This window comes from Lepisosteus oculatus, chromosome 3 (genome assembly GCF_040954835.1).
Source record: "Lepisosteus oculatus isolate fLepOcu1 chromosome 3, fLepOcu1.hap2, whole genome shotgun sequence".
NCBI classification, from domain to species: Eukaryota; Metazoa; Chordata; class Actinopteri; order Semionotiformes; family Lepisosteidae; genus Lepisosteus; species Lepisosteus oculatus.
In genome coordinates this window covers 40,487,619-40,510,047 of record NC_090698.1, presented here as the reverse complement: position 1 = coordinate 40,510,047, position 22,429 = coordinate 40,487,619, and the positions used below count along the sequence as shown (strand labels likewise).

The following is a 22,429-nucleotide window of genomic DNA, read 5'->3' as shown; positions in this document are numbered from 1 at the left end:
AATTAGTGCAACATGAACAGAAGAAGGGATAAGTTCTAGCTTCAAAGTTCCCAAAGAGATTTACTTTGAAAGCACAATTTTTGTGCAAGGCAATGGCCAATTTTAAGATGTTTGATCCCTCCTAAGCTGGGTCTCTATTGTCTATATTAAGAGAGACCCCCTCTTTAATACCTTTGAATTCAGTTGGTTGTCTTTCCAGTCAATCTTATGCGTTTGGTAGGCAGATATTCCCAAATGTGCTTTTTGTAGAAAAACCTGCTCTTTGAATACTTTTACACAGCAGTCTCTTAATTTACACAAAATCCTTTTTTGGATATAAAGAGGGTGGGTAACTGGCCCAAGTGGCCAGAAACATTCTTCTGTATCAACCAAGTCTCTGTAGTGTGCTGATAAAGCTCTAAGATGGTAAAAGGGATTTACAGTAGGATTATTTTAGATAAAAGTTATCCTGGAGCGTTCCATGTAGAATTTGAAGTTAGTAGTTCCGCATGCAACATAAAAATTTCCAATATTGTGTACATATTTTCCAACTCATTGTTTTGAAATGTTTTTTTGGGGAAGTTTGGGAAGTTTTGAAAAATGTGTACGATCTGTAACTACACAACCATACTGCTCTATAATTTGACTACACATGCTATGATTTATCTTGAGCCACATATTAAAGCTTAGTGAAATATGGCAGATGCTTATATTCTGTGACCCATAAGACTCATTAGACAATCCAATACTTTTAAAATAACTGGAATAATGCTTAGAACCAAAAATATCAGACCACATTTAAGGAACAGAAAAAATCTAAGTATAAGATTTGAATTATTTCTTAAGTAGTGTGGGTACAATCACTAATAAAATACCTTACAACTATTCTTTGCAGTTGATTAAAACATCACAACACAGACTTTGAGCTATTGCTTTTTACATAAAATATCTGACCACATCTGAAGCATTATTATGGAAGGCTTAGTTTATTGCTATATGTAACAATCAGAACATAGGAGAAAAATGCACCGCATGAAGTCAGCTATTATAAAGTTGAGCTGCCTCTGAATGTTTTATACAACTTAATCGGAGCATCAGCCTTCAAAACACATTTACACATCAATAGTTCCCATTCACAGAGTCTGTCCTTTTTTCCATCTGAATGGGTTTTGAAAGTCCACTTCATTGAGTCAAAGGCAATGTACAGAGTTTTTTTTAAAAAAAGAACCAAAGGATTTAAATTTTGAATGGCTTAAAAACGGTTCAGTTCAGTACACGCTGTATTTCCGCTGTCTTCTGCTGTGTATGAAGAAAAGGTTTGAAGTCTATATTCTTTAATCCAGGGAAATGATATCTGGAATAATGGTCCCCCCGCCTCCTGTAATGACTCCAGTTTCGTTCCTGGCAGAGCCACTGCTGTGACTGCTACTCTCATAATGGCTGCTTGTGGAAATCAGGCCTCCGCTTGTTGCTTGTTGCTGTAAGGTGCTGGGGAGGTTGTCCAGGAACATCGGAGTGCGATACTGCAGTGGACACAAAGCATGTAAAAACGCCTCAGTAACATATTGCTTCTGAAAAATTGAACTGGGATAACATCTTTTCAAGGGACGTGCCACCTCAAACCTCTTTAAAACTTAATATTCACAAACACAAAGCTATGTTCAAACTTATTACAAGACTCAAATAATTATACAATTAATTAAAATACCATCATGGGGACATAGCAATACTAAGAGAGAAATTACTCATTAAGAAATAATAAACATCCGTTACCTTCACCAGACAGGCAGGAAAAAGTTTATATACTGCAAAAATATTCTGAAGCTTTTGAGAAAATAGTGATTTGGTGAGATTTTAGATACTGACAAGATAATTATGGTAGAATAAGATAATTTGTAGTAGGTGCTACAAAACTGCGAGTCGAGGGGAAAAAAATGCCAACATGAAAACAGAAACCCCTGTGAAAAGAAAGTCCAAATACAACACCAACAACTTTTAAATGTATCCTTTATTAAATACAGTATCAAGCAGTTTCTAGAAAATAATCACACACATTATATTTTCATATTTGAATGTATATAAATTTGTTGAGTGTTTTAATTTTAAAAAAATCTAACATTCACAGACTGGAAACCACAAGCTAAATTACTCTGGTCAATTTTGCTTTTCTCAATGCTGAAATCAGTAAAAAAACTACATAAATCTACAAAACAGGCAGTTTCAAAACAAGCAACCAGCTAAAATTACTGGTGAAATGGTTACAGTATGTAACCTCCAACTTCATGGTTACGTTTTGGGTTAAAAATTCTGAATTTCCACTTAAAACATCTTGTCCTTGTATTTTGCTTCAAACGGTACATAACTTAAGTCCATCACAACAAACTACATTACTTTTGATGAACTGTGCTTGGCACATGCTTCATTTTCAAAGTTGACAGCATGTCCAAAAACCTGAAAATGTAAAGCTAATTTTTATTTCTGGTATAAACAACTTGGGAAGTAGTCTGGTGGGTAGGATTCTCATAGAGAATGTATGATATGCTGCAAACTTTGTAGTACTGAAGAAAGATGTTACTTAAAAATTATGAAAGAATGCATTTTTTAGTGCTTTCATGCACCTTTATCGGCACTACTTGCAGATTATTCCATATTATTTTAAGTGAAGAAGTCTAGGACTTTCACTATTCTTGGCCTGGGAATCTAGTGTGGAGCCAATGCAGTGCTTTAGGGTGAACATATCACCCCCAAGGTCTTCAATTTATTGAAATTCAAGTACAGTCCCATCCACAGAATTTTGAGTCATTGAGGTTTTTACATCAGAGATACAGTAAGTGTAGAGACATCCACTTCAGTGTCAGGTTTAATATGGATGTAGATTTGAGTATCATCAGCATAGAAATGACTAACTCTCCTTTCCGGCTGATCCTGTTTGGTCAAAATAAACACACAGCAGCAGCCGAACCGATATCGATGGAAGCCCGTTTCCGCCAGGGAGTAAAAAAAAAAACGTGGTATGGTATCCCGCAATTGCATCTTTGTATCTCAGAATGCCGACTTTAAGTCGCAATTGCAACTTAAAAACTCAGATTACGACTTCAAAACTCAGAATTGTGACTTCATATCTCGCAATTGCTACTTCGAAATGGCCCACATTTCATTGTCTGTCATTTTGTTATTGTAACAGATTCGGGTTCTAGGGCTTGTGCCCTGGCCTCTCCCAAGGAACAAAATCCTTTTTTACTTAAATTCTATTAGAAATTTAAAGAATTAAAAGGCAAGACATACAATGGAAATATGTAAAAAGTTCCAGCTTTTATAATTGTGAATTCTTCTGGATGTGAAGTGTCTATTTCTGTATCTTTTTTCATATTCCGTCTCCTTATTTCTGGTGTTTAAATAAAAACTTTTTTAAAAAGCCCACCGTCCACTTTTCCGACCAGGTAATGGGATTCCATAAAAACTAGTGTAATTAATTTGATTTTTATCAGGGCACTGTACAAGACAAGTCTTCAGCTCTATAGATCCTATGATCCTGTACGATTTATGAATATAGTGTAACGGAACGGCCGACATACAGGTTGTACGATCTGGTTGCAGTGCGGTGACAGCACAGACCTCCCCTGCGCGTAACAGGGATGCTGGCCGCCGGGGCTAAAGAAAGTCTTCTTTAGCTCAGCTGGCAAGATCCGGGTTCGAGCCAATGCAGTGAGGCATGAACTAGGGTGGGAGCGGCGAGGGCACAAGCCCTAGAACCTGAATCCGTTACAATAACAAAATGACAGACAATGAAATGTGGGCCATTTTGAAGTCACTAATGTGAAATAAAAAGTCGCAATTGTGAGATATAAAGTCACAATTCTGAGATTTGAAGTTTAGAAATTGTAATTTTAACTTGAAAAGGTTGCCCTGACATCTGTGAAAGGCAACATTTTTTTTCAGCAGGGATTCTGTCAATTAAATGTATGTACAGATGCAGCCATTCAAAATGGGTGAGGTATTTCGCGGCATACCCCGGTGGGCGTGTCACAGTATCACGCAGTATCACGCAGTATCACGCAGTATCACGCAGTATCACGCAGTGTCACGCATGTCACGTGACTAACTATCCGGCGTCGCCTTGTAAAACCGCCAGGGGGAGCTTAACTTCTCATGTACAGCATTTAATTTTGAACTGTGTATTACAGCATGTTAATCATCAGTCATTAAAATGTTGGTATATATTATGAAAGCAAGATTGCTCAGTTGTACAGAAGTACACAACCTACCTTTATCAGAAATATTTATGCATCAAAGCCTTTACTGAAGATATTACTAATAGTATTGATAATGGATGACTTTGGACAAGCTGTATACTCAAAGTATAATTTCTTTAGCACATTTGTACAAGCACTTGGAATCTGTCCAAGCCATACTTTGTCAGGCATTTTGTTTTACTTCAACGGGGCATAAAAACTTCCTTGCTTTTAACAGGGCGTTTCATAATTTCTAGCTACGAAAATGATTTAAAATGCGACACCTATCATTCAACTAGAGCTTAAAATATCACAAGGAAAAATACACACCGGTATTCCATTTCTCCCTAAACATTGTAAGCTTCGAAGTCTTTAACTAACGTGATACCGGAGTCAACAAGCATACTTTTAGAATTTGATTAAAAGGGAATATAATATGGAATCGCGTATCTAAAGAATTTAATAACGGTATGATTATATCCGTGTACTGCGGCAGGACTGTGTAAGGCTGTTTCGCCTACCTGATCATGCGAGCTGTCTTGTAGCCTACTGGTCTAGGTGCGTGACTACCAGCTGGCAGGTTGTGTGTTCTAATCCAGCTGGTGCTGGACTTTTATTTTAACAAACATTTCTTCGAAAAAATAGGTAAGCAATATTATGGACAATCAATTGACTTTTATATTTCAAAATATCGCAACATGATCGATATTTGCGATATTTTGAATATATCTTCCCTTCTGACAGCGGTTCCTGCTTCTATTGTGTGTGTGTGTGCAACAGTAAATTTTTATAGAGAAATGGAGGCTGGACAGTATGCGTTACAATATAAACATTTATATTGATTTAAATCGTGTTCTGATTTAAATCGCAAACGCGTGTTTAATTATGTGTTTTTTAATCATGATCAGGCTAATGCATTTCTACATTTTCTGTATGAACCAGAGCTTAGAGGTTCATACAGAAAGACAGCTTGTGTTTAAATTGAGTGTAAGGTAATTTATGCTTCTAAAGTCATGGTCAGTATTGTTGTACTGTGCTGTACTGTGTCACATTATTTTATAGCGTTTTTATTGCGTTATTAAATCCGGTGGCGCTGTGTTAGTTTCCTGACTCACATTATTTAAACTGTGACACCGATCATTCATCTCTAAATAAACTTTATTTTATATAGCGTTTTAAGCGAATAGGTAATTAGATTGCTCATAAACCTAATCACTTTTTCTACATAAACACAGCGTGATTGCTCTCTGAAAATGCTTTTCCTTTATTTTTAAAGTAGGCTCAGATTTCAACTATAGATCGTATTATTATAAACTTTCTTGGAAAAATGTATTTTATGTAAACCATGTTTGCTATTAATTCATTTAGGGCTAAAATACGTTCATTGTCTTCTAATCGAGTCGAGTTTACATTGGAAGCCTGCCACACCCGGACCGTTAAACCAACGCATTAGCACGTCAAAGCCCATTGAGCCAGTATTGGCTTTAGTATCCCCCCCTTCTCCCCTCAATTCAATTCAATTCAAGGTGTTTTATTTGCATGACAGATGGGTACAAGCAGTGTTGGGTACTGTATGTATGTTGTAACGCTTACGGCAGACAGGCACTGTGTAGGAGCCGACGCGCCAGAGCAGCGCCTGCAATTTTTATATTTATAACTTAGTTTTTAAAATTAGTCAAGCAATACGAAGCATCTCCTTTTACTTAGTGCCTGAGCATACTGCAACGCGTGTGAAGCCCATAAACGATATTAATTTTGGAACTTAAACATACAGTATATGGCTGGTCTCGGTACTTTAAAGAAAACATACACACCAGTATTCCATTTCTCCCTAAACATTTTAAGCATCGAAGTCTTTAACTAACGCGATACCGGAGTCAACAAGCATACTTTTAGAATTTGATTAAAAGGGAATATAATACGGAATCGTGTATCTAAAGAATTTAATAACGATATAATCACAGAAGTGACTGTTCTCAGGCGGAAGATGTAAACAGCTTAATGTTCGTGTTAAATAATTTTTTTTAATTCAATTAAACGGGCACAGTTAAGACATCAAATATACATATACATACTGTATACAGTACAGTTTGCATACGCTAATATGTTTATGTTACGCGATTAAAAAATAAATAAATAAAAATGAAAAGTCCAACACCAGCTGGATTCGAACACACAACCTGCCAGCTGGTAGTCATGTACCTAGACCAGTAGGCTACAAGACAGCTCGCATAAGCAGGCAGGCGAAACAGCCTTACACAGTCCTGCCGCAGTACACGGATATAATCATACCGTTATTAAATTCTTTAGATACGCGATTCCATATTATATTCCCTTTTAATCAAATTCTAAAAGTATGCTTGTTGACTCCGGTATCACGTTAGTTAAAGACTTCGAAGCTTACAATGTTTAGGGAGAAATGGAATACTGGTGTGTATTTTTTTCTTTAAAGTACCAAGACCAGCCATATACTGTATGTTTACGTTCCAAAATTAATATCGTTTATGGCCTTCACACGCGTTACAGTATGCTCCTATTCTTTTTATGCTCAGCTACTAAGATTTCCCTTCAGTGGTAAAATTCAATATCTACAACGGGCACAGTAAAGGCGTTTACAGTAAGTCTTTCTATGACAGACCAACAGACCACGAGTGCCCCTGTCGGTCAACCAATCACGCACCGCGGTATCGCGTGTCATCTTACCTGCGGTATCTGTACTGCGGTGTCTGTACCGCACACTTTGAATGGCTGCATCTTTAATATAATTACACATGGCCGTTCTAGACTCAGCCATATGTCATAAAAATGATAAGGAATAAAGCCCTAAATTACTTTACTTACTATAAACATTTTGCTTGCATATACTTGACTTTCTACTAATGAAAATGCATTGAACCCAAATATAGGTAAGATGTGTAACAGTTTAATCTGTAAAGAACAATAAGAAAACATACCTGAGGGTCTCCTTGTATCAATGAGAATAAACCTAGACCTAAAAGGTAAATTGGAGAAATTAATCAGAAAACAGCACAAAAAATACTGTAAAAATCCACAATCAGTCGGTGATAATATGTGAAATGGAAAATGTTGTCAAGAGCAAAGCCACATACAGGTATCTCTGCTATAACGCGATAAGATGCTTTCCTGTAAAACCTCGTGTTATGCAAAATAGTGCAATAAAAATAACAGGACTTATGGGAAAAATAGGGTTAGGGGCAGACCATTCAAAACCTAACCAAATGTCTAACCAAAGCTTTACCAAATGTAATAATTATCCCAATAAAAATTTTAGCACAGTTTAAATACGTTAAATTCATAATAAAGAAATACTACAGTACATTTAGGACTTTACCTTGAAAAAGTTCACAACCTGAAATTTTATCACCAGCACGCTTCTTAGACACATTTCTTGTCACCTTGTCCTTGTGACAAGACTATTTACGGCAATGCAGAAGATTTAGGGAAAACAGCACGAAAATTGAGGAGCACCTCCCAATTAGCACTTCCAAAACAAAGCACATTGGACAACTGAGCATCATGTGTATACCTCCGCAGACCGGCGCCTTCAACTGTGTTACTCCGCAGAGCAAAACAAACATGTAAGGGATGAAATCGCATATAAGACAACTTTCCCATGTAAGACATCTTCCCCCTATTTACCAATCGCGTATGAGGCAATTTCCGTTTTGGAAACTCGTGTAATAGCAGAGATCACTGTAGTTCTTTGAAATTAACCACATTTCACCCATGTGAAAAAGAAAAAATCAGTATATTTAAATTAGAGATATACAGTCTGTAATTGCAGTCTAAGTATTTCAACAGTGACAATTTTTGTTGTTTTGGCTCTGTACTCCAGCACATTGGATTTGAAATGAAACAATGACTATGAAGTTAAAGTGCAGAATGTCATCTTTAATTCAAGGGTATTTACATCTATATTGGGTGAACCATATAGGAATCACAGCCTTTTTTATACATTGTCCTCCCATTTTAGAGGACCAAAAGTAAGTGGAGAATTGGTTGCTCAGTTGTTTCTTGGCCAGCTGTGTGTCGTTGCATCGTTAGTTCATGCACAAGAAAGCTATCAAAAGGTCTAGAGTTGATTCTAGATGTGGCATTTGGATCTGGAGTCTGTTGCTGCTGTCTCTCAACATGAGGACCAAAGAAGTGTCAATGCCAGTAAAGTGGGCCATCGTGAAGCTAGCCAAAACATTAGATGTGTCAAAATCAACTGTCTGGTGCATTGTTAAAAAGCAAGAACACACGGGTGAGCTTAGCAATAGCAAACGACCTGGTAGGCCCTGGAAGACCAAAGTAGTGGATGACCAAAGAATACTTTCAATCGTGAAGAAAAACACCATTTCGACTGTTGAACAGATATAGAACACTCTCCAGGATGCAGGCATAGATCTGTCAAAGACAACCATAAACAGAAGAATACACCAGCATAGGGCAGAGGGTTCACCACAAGATGCAAACCACTGGTAGGCCTCAAGAACAGAAAGGCCAGGTTCCAGTTTGCTAAAAAGTACAGGAAAAAGCCTGCAGAGTTCTGGGACAAAGTCTTAACCAGAACCATAGTGAATGAAAGAGGAAAGTGTGGGGAGAAAAAGGAACTGCTCATGATCCAAAACATACCACCTCATCTGTGAAACATGCTGGAGGTAGTGTCGTGGCTTGGACACGTATGGCTGCCAGTGGAACTGGCTCACTTGTCATTACTGATGATGCGACTGCTGACAGCAGCAGCAGGATGAATTCTGAAAACTCATTGGATGGCACCTGGCAGCGGGACAATGACCCCAAACATACAGCTAAAGCAACTATGGTGTTTTTCAGAGCAAAAAAGCGGAATGTTCTTGACTGGCCAAGTCAATCACCCGACCTGAATCCCACTGAGCATCTGTTTCACTTACTGAAGACAAGAAAAGACTAAAGACAAAAAGTCCCCAAAACAAGCAGGAACTGAAAATAGCTGTATTACAGGCCTGGCAGATCATCACCAGGAAAGATACTCAGTGTCTGGTGATGTCTATGGGTCGCAGACTTCAAGCAGTCATTGATTGCAAAGGATTTGCAACAAAGGACTAAACATGACCATTTTATTTAAGATTATGTTAATGTGTGCAATTACGTTTGGTCCCCTAAAATGAGAGAACTCTGCATAAAAAGGGCTGCAATTCCTATATGGTTCAGCCAATATAGACGTAAAAAACCTTGAATTAAAGCTGACATTCTTCACATTAACCTCATCGTCATCGTTTCATTTCAGATCCAATGTGCTGGAGTACAGAGCCAAAACAAAAATTGCCACTGTCAAAATACTGAAAGACAGCACTATTTAACAACAAAAAATGATTTTAATCTCACTAAATATGAGAATGTAGATGTAAGAATAGAAATTCTTACTTTGCATGTCTGCTGAAATTGTAGATAAGGTTGAGTGATGGAATGGAACTGCATAATCAGCTAGTGGAGAAGTTATGTATGATGTTTCCACGGTTTGGACATTTGGCACTCGCACAGTTGAAGGCTGGTAAGTTAAGACCCTGCAAAGCAAACATCAAAAAAAATATACAAAGATGTTTTATGGAAAACTGATGCCCCCAATTTTATCTGAAAGTAGCACAATGTGTTACTCCACACTAACAGCGTGGACTTGCTGTTAGGGCTCTGGACTAGGTAAGAGACTGTATATGTAAGAAAGGTCAATGTACTTCTCTCAGGACTGCTCCAGTAAATTCTCTGCTGTAAAAATGTCAGCCTTTCTCCATGCTGTCACTGTAAATGAAAATACTAATTTCATAATAAAATGAACTAAATTACAAAGAAAAATAAAATAAAATTCATGTAGACCAGCATGTTGCATTGCAAGTAACCTAAATTTAAAGTACTAAACTAACACTGCTATTTAAAAATTAAATAAGTATATGTCAACAATGGAGACTGTAGATAGTTACATCTTCCTATTGTTTGATCTAATGCATTATCACCCGCTTTCAAACAAAAAAAAGGAAAGCACAACGCCCTTTATATTATTACTGACCCTTTTCCATGCACTTCCTCAGGCTTAGACATGTACAGACAGCGTTTCTTGAGTGGTGGTATCTCCTCTTCCTCTTCTTCACCTTCAGAGGAGCTCTCTATAGTGAGATCAATTATGTCTGCCTTCTTCAAACTGCTGGGGTCACTGGCTGTCATCACTGCACAAGGCCTGTTGACAAGACTTGAACCTGCAAACATTTTGAAAAAGATTATTCCAATGTGTCTCTGTAAAACTGACTAGAAATGATCCTGAAAAGCTGCTTGTATGTAACCCTGTAGTGTTTTCCTCTACTTCAAAAACAACTTACATGATGAAGTCTTTGTCCCACAGCAGAGATAACACTTATCTCACTGTTTCTCACAGGAATTCATCTTGAGAGTACAGACAGTATGCGTTGGGTTGGGAAATTTACTCATTTTTAATAATGTGACAGAAAGATTGCATTAACCAGCAACTTTTAGAATTGATCAATCAACTGTAACCAATGCTATATATCCACTGATACTTTACAAAATGAAAAATGTCATACATAAAGTATCTAGGATAGTCAAACAGGTTCTTAAAAAGAATGTTTCCCAATGGTTAGAAAATATTACATTTTGCATCAATCTTTAAACAGATTCAGGCAGGATACCAGGTCTTATAATTTCAAATACTAAGATCTAAACTAAAAAAGTATTTGCATCATAAACATTAGGAAATTAGAAAGGACTGGTTATTAAAGTAAGCTTGCCAAATTTTTTTGGCCAGCTAAGCTAACAAGCTAAGATAAAGTGTGATATGACACATTAAGACTTTTAAAGAAAGCCTCTGACTTGATAGATGGATAATTAAGGGGAGGAGATAACAGAACTGAGGAGATGAGGGGTCTGTTTTATGCTAAAAGAATATTTGTTATCCTATAATGATGAAGATACAATTATATACAGTATTCAACATGTTAGAAGTAAATACTGCTCTGGAATAAAAAAAATTCCTGACATTAATTTATGGACACCCCCTTTGCCTTGGAGAAAATAATAAAAAAAGGCTAAAGAAACTGTGCAACAAATCCATATGCATTACAGCACACAGTGCATTGAAGACAGTAAACACAGGGCAGCTCTTTATCATGGGTTGTTGGACTGAAATAAAATCCCTAGTTCTTGAAGCTGCTTGCCTGGTTTGCTTCTAGAAGTGGCTGGAAAAGATGTCTAGGTGAATTAGCTACTAGCAACCAAACAAGCAAGATGACTTCCTTTCATTTCCAACTCTTAAAACTCTTTGTGCATAAAAGGAAACTATTTCATAAGAGGAGTTTACAAATAAACACAGCTGTGAAGGGGATGTGGCAAACTTTTAAATTATTAAAATAAAAAAAGATAACACACTAAACATGACCAGACCTTGGCTCATAAGACAGTGAAACTATCAGGCAGGAAAACTGGACAAGGTTTTCCACAATGCACATTGGTCTTAAGCAAAACAAAATTAAAAAGTACTCTGACAAAAAACCTTACAGCACTTTACACTAGCACAGCACCTATTTGACTTCATTGTTTCCCCAGAATCTTTTTTCATTAAAATCAAGTGTTTGACCTTTCCTGTAGGTCTGTTGTCTGCATGTCATTGCCTTGTTGGTTGTGGATTTCTTGCTAGCACGACTACCCCAGAAGACAGGGAAATACAGTGGCAATAGTCATGTGACCAAGCCCTACCTCTTATCACTTAATATTTTATTTTCAAAGGAAGTATTACTTGTGCTACATTTCAAGATCAAGCTAAGTTCAGCCAAAGGAAAACGTGCCACGTTCATTAGTGATGGAAACGGTAATCCATCTTTGTCATCTGCCATTCAGTTGTCTGCCACCCAACCTCCAACACCTTCCTAGAAAGGTAAGGGTAACTTCCCTGTTTCCCTATTTGACACACAACATTCTACAGGAACACAGGCTTCAGCTCAACTGTTAACCATGAATAAAAGCATGGGAAATTAAAAATGTAAAAAATCCCACTACCAACATTACAAGTTATTTTTAAAGGTCTTACTTTCTATTTTTGTGCTACACTGGGCCGACACTTTCAGTGTTTCTTTCTTTGGTCTCATTGGACACCAGCTGCCATCTTCCTGGAATTTAATTTCATCCACATCTGTACAGTCATTCAGGATTTCCATGAACAGCCTGAAAGAGAAAATAACAAACTATACGGGTGGGCGCAACCACTGTATGTATTGATTAGCTGATGGCCTATCAGTCATTTAGGCACATTGTAGCTAGAAGAGAACAATATCTTAGAATACCTGATGGTGTGTGTATACATCTGTGTTAAATCTAATAAGAATGTTGCCTCAACTGAGTTAGGAACGGTTAGGAAAGCTGGAATTTCCTGGATGTCACCAGACAAGGTCATTTGAGTCTACTCACCCATCAATGATCAGACTTTCGTAAGCAGCTTTCTTGTCACATACAGGACAAATCCATGTTGGTTTCTTCTCATTCATCTGAAGGTAAAGAGCAGCATCAAAGCACTGTAGATGCGAGCAGGTAACTGCACGGCATGGGACTGTCAAACGCATTTTACCAAGCTGGAGGAGAGAAGAGAAAGTGTGTGCACCCAAAGGTCAGAAACCTAATTTAGGATGGGAAGGAAATTTAACAAATTGGCATGTCATTCATTACATAAGAGAAAGCTTACTGGGCACATCAGCGAGACTCTTAAACTGGTTGTGGCAATCTCACTGTCAGGGTCTGCAGTCAGCTTTTCTTTAACTGAGGAAAAAAAATCAAAAGTCTAATTAATACATGGAGAGAAAAAAGCACAAGATGTTTCATTTCAGCACCATTTTGGGGTTCAGAGCTCTCCATGAAGGTTTTAGCCTATTAGTGAAACAAACAAATATGAAACAAAGTAATAACCAAATTCCACAGGTTGATAATATAATAAACAGTATAATAATAGAGTATTAAAGCAAATCATACAAAAATGGTACAGCACTACAATACTAAAACACAGACTTTTCAGTTCTTCATGTCACATGACTGGACAAAGTAAAATAGACATGCATATGGAACAAATCTTGATGTATAAGATCAACCTTTTGAAGTTTGCTGATCATTCCAATGTGAACATGTTATTACACACAGTTTTCGATTTAAGCTGGTACAAGATTCTAAATCACAAGTGTGACACTTACTTAGAGCTCTAGAATGGTCAGGGTTTCTAATGCCTTTCATTTTTAGCCTCTGCAGAAGCAATGAAGATGTGAGCTGCCTCACAAGGTACACAGACATAGAATATGTCTGAAAAACAGAAAACAAAAGACATACTAGATACAAAAAAAATAGGCCAGCAAAAAAGCATACTCTGCTTTGCAAAAAAAAAAAACAATCAAAAGACAAAATGCACATATTGCAATGTATTTCAATACACGCTGACATTTTATGTACTATATGTTCATCTAGGAGAAATGCAGTTGCTGAGTCAGAACAACAATATTAACAAATGAGTAGTAACAGACCTAATTAAAGATTAATCACTGATAGTAGTTCAATTAGGTAGCATGCTTCGGGTGTAAAATTTAAGGCATAAGATTGACACCCGAAGAAGGCTCCACAGCCAAAACGTTGCGTTTCCTTTCTGCTCTTTAACTTGTTCCTTAATCACGCATACACCTACACGTTGCGGTTAAAAGCCCTGTACCTGTATGAGAAACAATCATAAGCTGTTGCATATTACAAAAGGGCAAATGGACAATGACACTCCCCTTTAACTTAACAGTTTGAGAAAACCAAGAGGAAAACAATACAATTTTGTTTCATGACAGTTTGAGATGCAAGTTAATTTTATCCTGTAAAATACTGAATAAAGTTGTCAAACATAAGGTGATTAGCTAAATGCATTGATTACATGCTACTACAACAGAGTTTTCTTATTTTGCTCACTTTCTTGTTGAGTTCTTTAAGGCTGCTGTAAGGTGTTGTGCAGCTGCTTTGGAACAGACTGGTTCAGATTTTATATGGACCCTTCAGAAAATTGCTGCAAGATTCACCTTCCAATTTTTATATTCAGTTAAGTAATATTTTTTGTTTTATACCACCATGATCCTAAATTATGCACTTGAGCTGCTGTAGGCAAAAATATTTTCATCGGGCGTTATTAGCCATTTTAGAAAAAAAATTATCCTTCACAACACAGACGTTGTAGCAACCCCTTTGCAAATATAATAGAGATTTTGATTATTATGTCTTAATGAGCCTTCCTGTTCTCTGATAATCCCCCCCTTCACATTAAGACAAGAGGGCAAGCGAAAAGCAACATCTATATAAAACGTTTATTTACAAAAGAACTAAATATTATGATTCCCGAAAACAGATGATACTTTAAAACACTTAGCAAATGCTACATTAATTTATTTTAATGTATACATGGGAAAAGGCCAACATACAGCACAGTGGAGGTATTTAACACAGACCAAAGATTATCTAAACAATTTTTACAACCCCTGATTAGTCTACTGAATGGGGAACTTAATCAGTCAAAAATAAATGGCACCAGTTGTAAAGGACCCTACTCTTAGTAGTAACCTTTAACGTTTACTTTTTGAGCACAAAAAAGAACAGCTGCATGTTAATCTTATTCAAACAAGTAAAACATTAAAATCCCCTTTAATACTATTTTTGTCTGTTGGACATTTCACCCACAAAGGTCAAGCTTTAGAAATGTAAAACAGAAGCTTACCTTTCCAATTTCAGGTGCCCATGTGACAGAAATCTGATTAGGCACAGCGGATGATAATCTGACCGAGGAAGTAATATTTAATGGCCGGCCTTGCCTTTTCTGTTCCACTCCATTTTTAGGAGGGGGAGGATAGCCCTATAACAAAGCAAACTTTCATTTGCAAACTCATAGCAGAACATGCAAGGTGAACTACATTATGTATAACACATAGAGAGGACATACTGTACTTCACTTTCCTATAGATAGGAGTTCATGAATCAAAGCATTTACAAGATGCAAAACAAATGACAGCATACTTGTAAAACAGTTTTTAAATTAGATATTAGCATAACACTATTTTGAAATAAACATTATTAAAAAGAATCATCTGTCCACAGTTCACAAACATCTAGCATATAAGGTAAATAAAGAGAAAGAATCTAGTAAATCTAGCAGATAAAGAGAAAAAATTAGTACGTGATGTATTCAATAATTCAGATAATGTTTTTCTTCCTTTGTCTAACTGCTGTATTAGTCAGCTTTAACAGTAAAAATGTCAAGAACAAAAACAAATGTTTACCGGTAATGGGAAGGGTTTGCCATTCACTTTTATGCACAAACTGTTTGGATAGTTGTCTTCCTGAGGGCAACTGGTCTCTGCAAGGCAAAACCTGAAGCCAAAGGTAAAAGACACACTGTAAAAATGCAACCTTGTGAATCTCCAAAAGACATGTTTGTGAATTTGTATAATTAAGGTACACTGATGTGGATAAATGCATTATTGAATTCTATATTTTATTTATTGTAGCCACTGAAAACAGGCACAGTGGTAAAAAAAAATAACTTCACCTGTTAAGTGGAGTTTTGCTCCATACACTGTACATGTTTCTTGGTACAATATGTCTCACAGTTCCTTTACGATTGCTGTGTCAGTTCCCCAACCACATAACATGTCATATGCAAGCAAGGCTGAGGTTAGGAGATACACTATAAAGACAAGTCTGAAAGACTGTATTTCTGACTGCATCCAGTCTTTCCAAATTACGCACTCTAAGGGTATACTCCTCGTTTTCAAATTATGTTTTGGAACAAAATCTTTTTGCATCTACACGAAACATCATATTGAAGAATGTCACATTTTTTTCTGTTCAGTTTCAAATGTGGCTCACTTAGACATGTTCATACACTATGATGGCTTATCTGTTATCAAGATCCCATTTGTATATCTGTTATCAAGATCAGCATTTATATGTGACTCCTAACTTAAACTTAACAAAAGCCTAACTTAAAATGCCTGCATACTTCATTCTTCACACTCAAATCACAGTTGGCAAATTTCTTGTAACATCCACATTCATATGCTCTGCGCTTCTTTACTCTGTTGGGATTGCCCGGACTGTGACAGGTTAGGATCCTCTCTAAATTATTGTCCATGTCTGCTAGTCATTTGTGCCGGGGGTTTTTTTCTCTCCTGTTACTGGGTGGAGCTGAACGAGTAAGCATTCCAAAACACTTGTTGTATATGGCAAATAAAAAATCTTGAATCAAACTGCAATACACATTTTGTGCCGCCTTTGAAGCACTCGGTTACTTTAATTGAAGGAATAAACAATAAAAAGGTTTATAATCCTAAATTACAAAGTCAATGCCATTGAAGGGCATACTCTATTTACATTAAGTGGTGTTAACAAAAGGCATAGTAGGCATTTTTTAAGCAACTATTCTGAAGGAAATATAAAGAACGGTTGTCAGATAAACGCTGATGGATTACGTTTATAGATAGGATACTGTAAATTGTACTTATGAGGAATACTCAAAACATTCCATGTTTTAGAAAGGAAATTACAGCTTAATTGCTTATAGAATCTGATAATGAATGATTCTACACTACAGGTAATTTTAACCTGGGGGGAAAACTTAAATATTTTTAATACTTAAAATATATTGTATATAATTAATTTTAAAATTATGCCACACAGTAGTGCTATCTTTTAAAATTCATAATTAATATGTGTACTTCTGGAAAACCAGATGAAGCTTCTAATGTCATATTAATGTGACTCATTATGAAAGGTATACTCCACATTAACATGGAGAGCCACTCCATGTAGGATCATGACACTGCAGTAGAAAAGATACCTCACACATCTTGGTACTTCCCAAAAAATAAGGTTGTACCAGGCAATACCCTCTCAGCTCTTAAACAGGTGAGTAGCTCCCCCTGTGTACCAGAAGACAAAAGCATGTTCACTTCCAAACCATTGGATTCATTCTTGTGCAGGCTGAATTTATCGGTAGTTGGAAAATGCCAGAATTGAATGGTGGGACTTGTGCTGGGACTGACATATTACAGACCCTGAATACATATCCAACTACATTGTTTTCTGAAGGGACAATCATAACTAACCCTCTCTTTACATGCACTTGTGCTTATTAATGAAAATCAAAATTTATTAAATAAACATAGGCCTATACAATTTATACCAGATGCTTAAATGTTTATGAAGCATATCATGTTTTTAAAATAAAAAACATGTATATTTACCAAATTGTTAATGTACTATATGATGTTTTTTAGCATAAAAATGTTTGCTATTATTCAGATTGAATAATATTTAGTTGTAAGACAGTTTATTTATACTGTATTCATTTAATATTTTGAACGGGATCAGTATTCACATTAATAACATTTGATCACAGTGGAATATTGCCCATCACAGGTGGATAGGGGTATTTTTTCTCTGGAAGACTTGCAAATTGTTACCGCTGATGGAACGTGGCAAAACAGTGCAATCTTTCACTTTTGCAAGTGAACACAGCCAGTGGTGAAGAAAACTGGAATCTGCCTCCACTTACCTCAGCTGGATTTGGACCATATAATCTCTTCTTCCACCAGGGAGAAAATCCCTGAAAAAAAACACATAACATTTACATTTTGCAACTACAAACCGCCCCCCGAAAAGCAAAACCTGAAAGAATAATGGTTTTATTAACATGATAAAAGCACTTTTGGCTGTTGTTCAAAAAATAAATCATTTCTTAACCCTTTCCCTCTGGGACACGAAACATAAAAGCCACCTACAACCATTCCACTTTTTCATTTGGAGTCTTCGACTCACACAATAAGCAAATATTGTAGGAATCAAAGAGACTAAATGGCATCTTGTGATATGCCGTTAATATTCTGCCATATTCTATGTCTCAAAAATCCAGGCAAGCTGCAGCCAGAAGGCAAGGTACACCCTGGATAGGACTCCAGTCCACTGCTGGAAAAAGAGACACATACAGACATGCACACACTCACACCAGGGACAATGTTCCCAGCTTCCAATTAACCTACCAGTACTTGTTAGGGAGGAAACCAGAGTACTTGGAGGAAGCAATATTAACCTCTGCGCCACCATGCCACACCTAATTAGTACACCTTTACTATTTTTATCTCCGAAACCAAATCAGTCAAATATAAATTTAAAGATACATTGTGTAACAAAAACATCGATCACTACAAATAAGGATGGAAAATAACTTTCACCTGGAAATGCATACTTCTCGTACTTGTTGTGGTGTCAGGGCAAAGATGAAGTACTTCTCCTGAAAGCGTTGAATACTGCTGGCACCTAAAATGAGATTTTAAGTTACCAGTTGTGTTCCCTAAGATCTCCTAATTATAATGGTAATTTCAACAGAACAGTGTGTGCTGTATTTAGGAAGCGATTTGTTCAGGGGGCCACTAGGGGAAATGTTCACCCCATCTAACTGAGAGGGTTTTGCTGAGTGCTTTACAGTTAAGCTGATTTACAAATACCAAAAAATGGTATTGGTAAATACCATTGGCAAATTAAAAAAAAAAACGTTCTTCTCCTTTACCCCTTAACTAATTCACTACAACCCCGGCATTTTTTTTAATTCAATATTGTTACCTACATCTCAGATTCCTTATTTTCATGTGTGGTCCTTTTGCAAAGCCAGAGAATGATTTTGCAAAGACCATAATACAAACACAACACATGGCTTAAAAATTTTGCACCCAGCAATTCTACTACCGAGACATTTTAGCCTTGTTAGCCTCACGTCTGCTATGGATCTCTGACAAGACAGACCAAAATGTAAGCTGTGAAAAGAAGACTACTGATGTCTCTTGGGACTGGTCATTCTCCATGCTGGCCTTCTTTCTATTCTTATAGCAAAATGCACAAATACATACGTTGTGCAAACCTACACCACAGATTAAGCCAACTGCTCCTTCCCAATGATGATTCCAAAGCTATAATCAGGCAATATCTTTTCTAAGTGCAGCCATAAAACGTGTGTCACGAGGTTGGGTTGAGACTGTCACATTCTTAAAATTGCCACTGGTTGCATTTGCAGAAATTGTTCTTATGGAAAGATTTGCTAGTGCAGACACTGCGTGGTGAAATGCTTTCACTCATTTTGCAAATTTGATTAGACCCCTCAAAATTCAGTATGATGATTGTTCAAAAATAAGATAAGGGAGATAATAAAATTATAACGCTCCTTTATGTCCTATAGTCCACAACCAGCAAAAGTGCCTAATTGTTCACAATTTACTCTAGAACGTCATTATCTGAATTAGCGTTGCAAAGAAAAACAGCTAAATATAAGAAATATCACTGATTGATTACTTGCTTAAAAGCAGCACTCTATTATATTTACAATTACAGTGGGCAATTTCTAATAAAGTATTTTGCATGCACAGTGCAGAGCAAAGAAGAGACAGATGCTTACCCAAGCTTGAGGGTTTGATCAGGACATCCAGCACATCGTAAAATGGCAAACTTTTCAGCTGGACGTCAGGATGGACAGGCGGGATGGGAGGTGCCGGCTGCTGCATGTCGATCCCGGGCTTCGTCTCGTGCAGCAGGACAGGACTCTGCGCTGCGGAGTGCGGCGGGATCGAGCCAGGCGCGCGAGAATGCACACCGGCTCCGGCCAAGTCCGGGTCCACGAGGGAAGAGTTACTATTCAGGGAGAAGCCGGAGGGCTTGAGGGCAGACAAGTCGGGGAGACTTTCGATTGTTCTGGGGTAACGTCGTCTATACAGTTCCTTAATTTTGATCTGAACAGCTGGACTGCACCCACTCTTTAGCAAGTGCAAGGCTCTCAGAAGGAGTTCATGCTTGCGACCGCTCTTGTTACGTCCTGCAAAGCCCAATAAAACCTGTAGCTCTGAGACCCGAAAACTTGAAACCATATTCTGAAAAAATACAAAAAATATAAACATTTGACGGGTGTTTATTTGGTTCAGCACAACTTCAGCAAGGCAGAACACTGGGCAAATTATACTATTGACACCATAATAAAAGGATAATCTACCATCTCTACAAGTGTTGAATAATCATAGCTCTTGTGCTACAGGGCTCCTTTATCATCATTTTACATCACAAGCAGAAAGGCAAGAAAAACATCACAAAGAACTAATTGAGATTAAACCACCTCCTGAAGAGCTCAAGAACTAGAAGTGTTCACCACTATAGCAATGTGCGGGTAAAGTGACAAACAAGTACAAAACACTTTCTACGGCGACAGCACCTTATGAAGCTCCAATTATTCCTATTAAATACTCAAACAACTAAATTATTTTTACTGTGTCAGTCCAGGGATGCTTCAGTGCCATCTTATGTATGAATGTAAGAATGAGGCTTACATTTCCTCCAATAACGGATTTGAATTCTTTATAAAATGAAGTACATCAAAGGCACACTGTAGACGTTAGAAAGCAGCCAGGTGTGGTTTCTGTACAGGATTTTGAGTGCATTCAGGAGAGTGAACGGTACTTTGTCTATTAGCACGGCGGGGGGAAAACGACTGTCACCTCTGGAGCAGTAGAGTTCCACCGGCTCTGCATTGCTCGCTGAGCGGCATGTAGTTTATACTCCACCCATACACATCTATAATATCCATCATCAATTTGACAATTCTCCCCCTTAACTGTGGTTTGATGACCACGTCCCTCCCAAGAAATCCCATCTGAAAAACCCACAGAAAAAAAGTAAGAAAACCCCGACTGACCCTTCATTATATGGTCCATGCTTGATTGTTCTTACTTGTTAATCCTTTTTCTTTACATTTCCTTAACAAATGTGATCGTATAGCATCTAAAATGTTAAGAATAATTCCAAAACCCATTAAAAACGGGAAAAGAAAAAAAACAAGGCAGACAACACACGTACTGTAAGCAGTCCTTGTCGCAAACACACTGCAACAGAGATTAAGCAACAGTTAAAAGTTGGAATAATAAAGAGATAAAGGGCACCATAATCAGAAGCACGGAGTTCACAACAGATTGCACGGTTCTGGTGACAAAACGGTTGATCTCGAAATCGGTAGAAATGCATCTGCTATACGGATGAAGAGGCTACTTACATGGTTTCGAGAATTGGCACAAGCTGTAAATATGTACAACACAACAGTCTAGACCAGATGTTTTGGCGGAAAAAATACCGTTCATAAAACCTAAAAACACATCTACGACAACAATGATGAATCAAATAGCAGAAAATGTGTACTTAAAGACACATCTATTAGAATTCAAAAGTTACACTCAACAGGCCTAATAATATAATTATTTTACGAGACACCAAATAAACCGTAACCTCCGACCAAAACACAAGAGGCAGACATTAACGTCTCCACTTAGTAAACTCCAATTAAAATATCAGTTCTAATGTAACGATTCCATAACAGATATACCCAATCATTCCAATGCTTTACGACGATGCTCAGTGCTCTTTCTATGTAACACGAAATTAATTTAATACTTTCTCCTACCCTCAGCTCCTCAAAATCCGCCATTTTCTTTCCGCGACCATCCTGCACCGCTCCAGGGTACCACCCACGTGACTAGGGTGAGCCCTTGAAAGAACTGGGAAGCGCAACATAAGAAAGGACAAAGCGTGGGCCTATTGCATGTTATCTAAAAGGCTTTACTGGAACTGGTCACATTGAAGGCAGAAGTGTCCATTTCTGATCGTAAACTGCAGAGATACAAAAAAACATTAAAGTTGCCAGTCTTGCAAATTATAATTATCAGAGTTTTGGTAGCTTGCAGTGCCACTGCTTCATTTAGAAGGCTTTTGGAAGGATATTTGAATCAGCATCCTCTACAAAACTAGATTTTCTTTTCTTTCTTTTCTTTGTTAATCCTCTCTCTTTGTGTAAGCAACTGCCTACTGTTCCACGTACTCCCTCTCCCACCAATCAGAGGAGCCCTTGTGGAAATTAAGGCTTGGTACATTTAAGACAGAATGAGAAGTCATTCAATCACTCTAAATGACCCATATTTGTATTAATAAAATCCTGCAAATGAAGCTTTAAGAAATTAAGAAGATTACTTTAAGAGGTCTACCCATGGCTGTTTGATTACCTCATGGGGCCCAAGATCAATTTGTAAAACAAAACAAGAAAAATAGTGATTTCAAATACTTAAATAATTTACATGGCAATTGGTACTGAA

The 22,429-nt window shown here is 37.3% G+C and overlaps 1 protein-coding gene across 2 annotated transcripts; it reads right to left on the bottom strand.

The window, feature by feature from the left end:
• Positions 1 to 946: 946 nt before the first annotated feature.
• Positions 947 to 22,091, bottom strand: pias2 (protein inhibitor of activated STAT, 2). 2 transcript variants are annotated; one of them, XM_015364829.2, is made up of 15 exons: positions 21,745 to 22,091; positions 20,986 to 21,071; positions 19,702 to 20,170; positions 18,488 to 18,572; positions 17,812 to 17,862; positions 15,536 to 15,626; positions 14,977 to 15,111; positions 13,433 to 13,538; positions 12,934 to 13,007; positions 12,663 to 12,823; positions 12,286 to 12,419; positions 10,258 to 10,444; positions 9,621 to 9,760; positions 7,166 to 7,203; positions 947 to 1,502 (listed from the first exon to the last, which is right to left on the bottom strand). In XM_015364829.2, exons 3-15 carry the CDS (start codon positions 20,165 to 20,167, stop codon positions 1,314 to 1,316), a joined length of 1,857 nt encoding a protein of 618 aa, XP_015220315.1. In that variant the 5' UTR covers positions 20,168 to 20,170; positions 20,986 to 21,071; positions 21,745 to 22,091; the 3' UTR covers positions 947 to 1,313. The 2 variants fall into 2 exon arrangements, with proteins under 2 accessions (XP_015220315.1, XP_006626796.1); XM_006626733.3 differs by lacking the exon at positions 20,986 to 21,071.
• Positions 22,092 to 22,429: the final 338 nt, after the last annotated feature.

Coding starts and splice junctions, on each gene's coding strand:
- pias2 (XM_006626733.3), bottom strand. CDS start 21,768: ATGGCGGATTTTGAGGAGCTGAGG. Junction 18,573..19,701: donor GATCAAACCCTCAAGCTTGG/GTAAGCATCTGT, acceptor ATCTCATTTTAG/GTGCCAGCAGTATTCAACGC. Junction 9,761..10,257: donor GAGGAAGTGCATGGAAAAGG/GTCAGTAATAAT, acceptor TTTGCTTTGCAG/GGTCTTAACTTACCAGCCTT.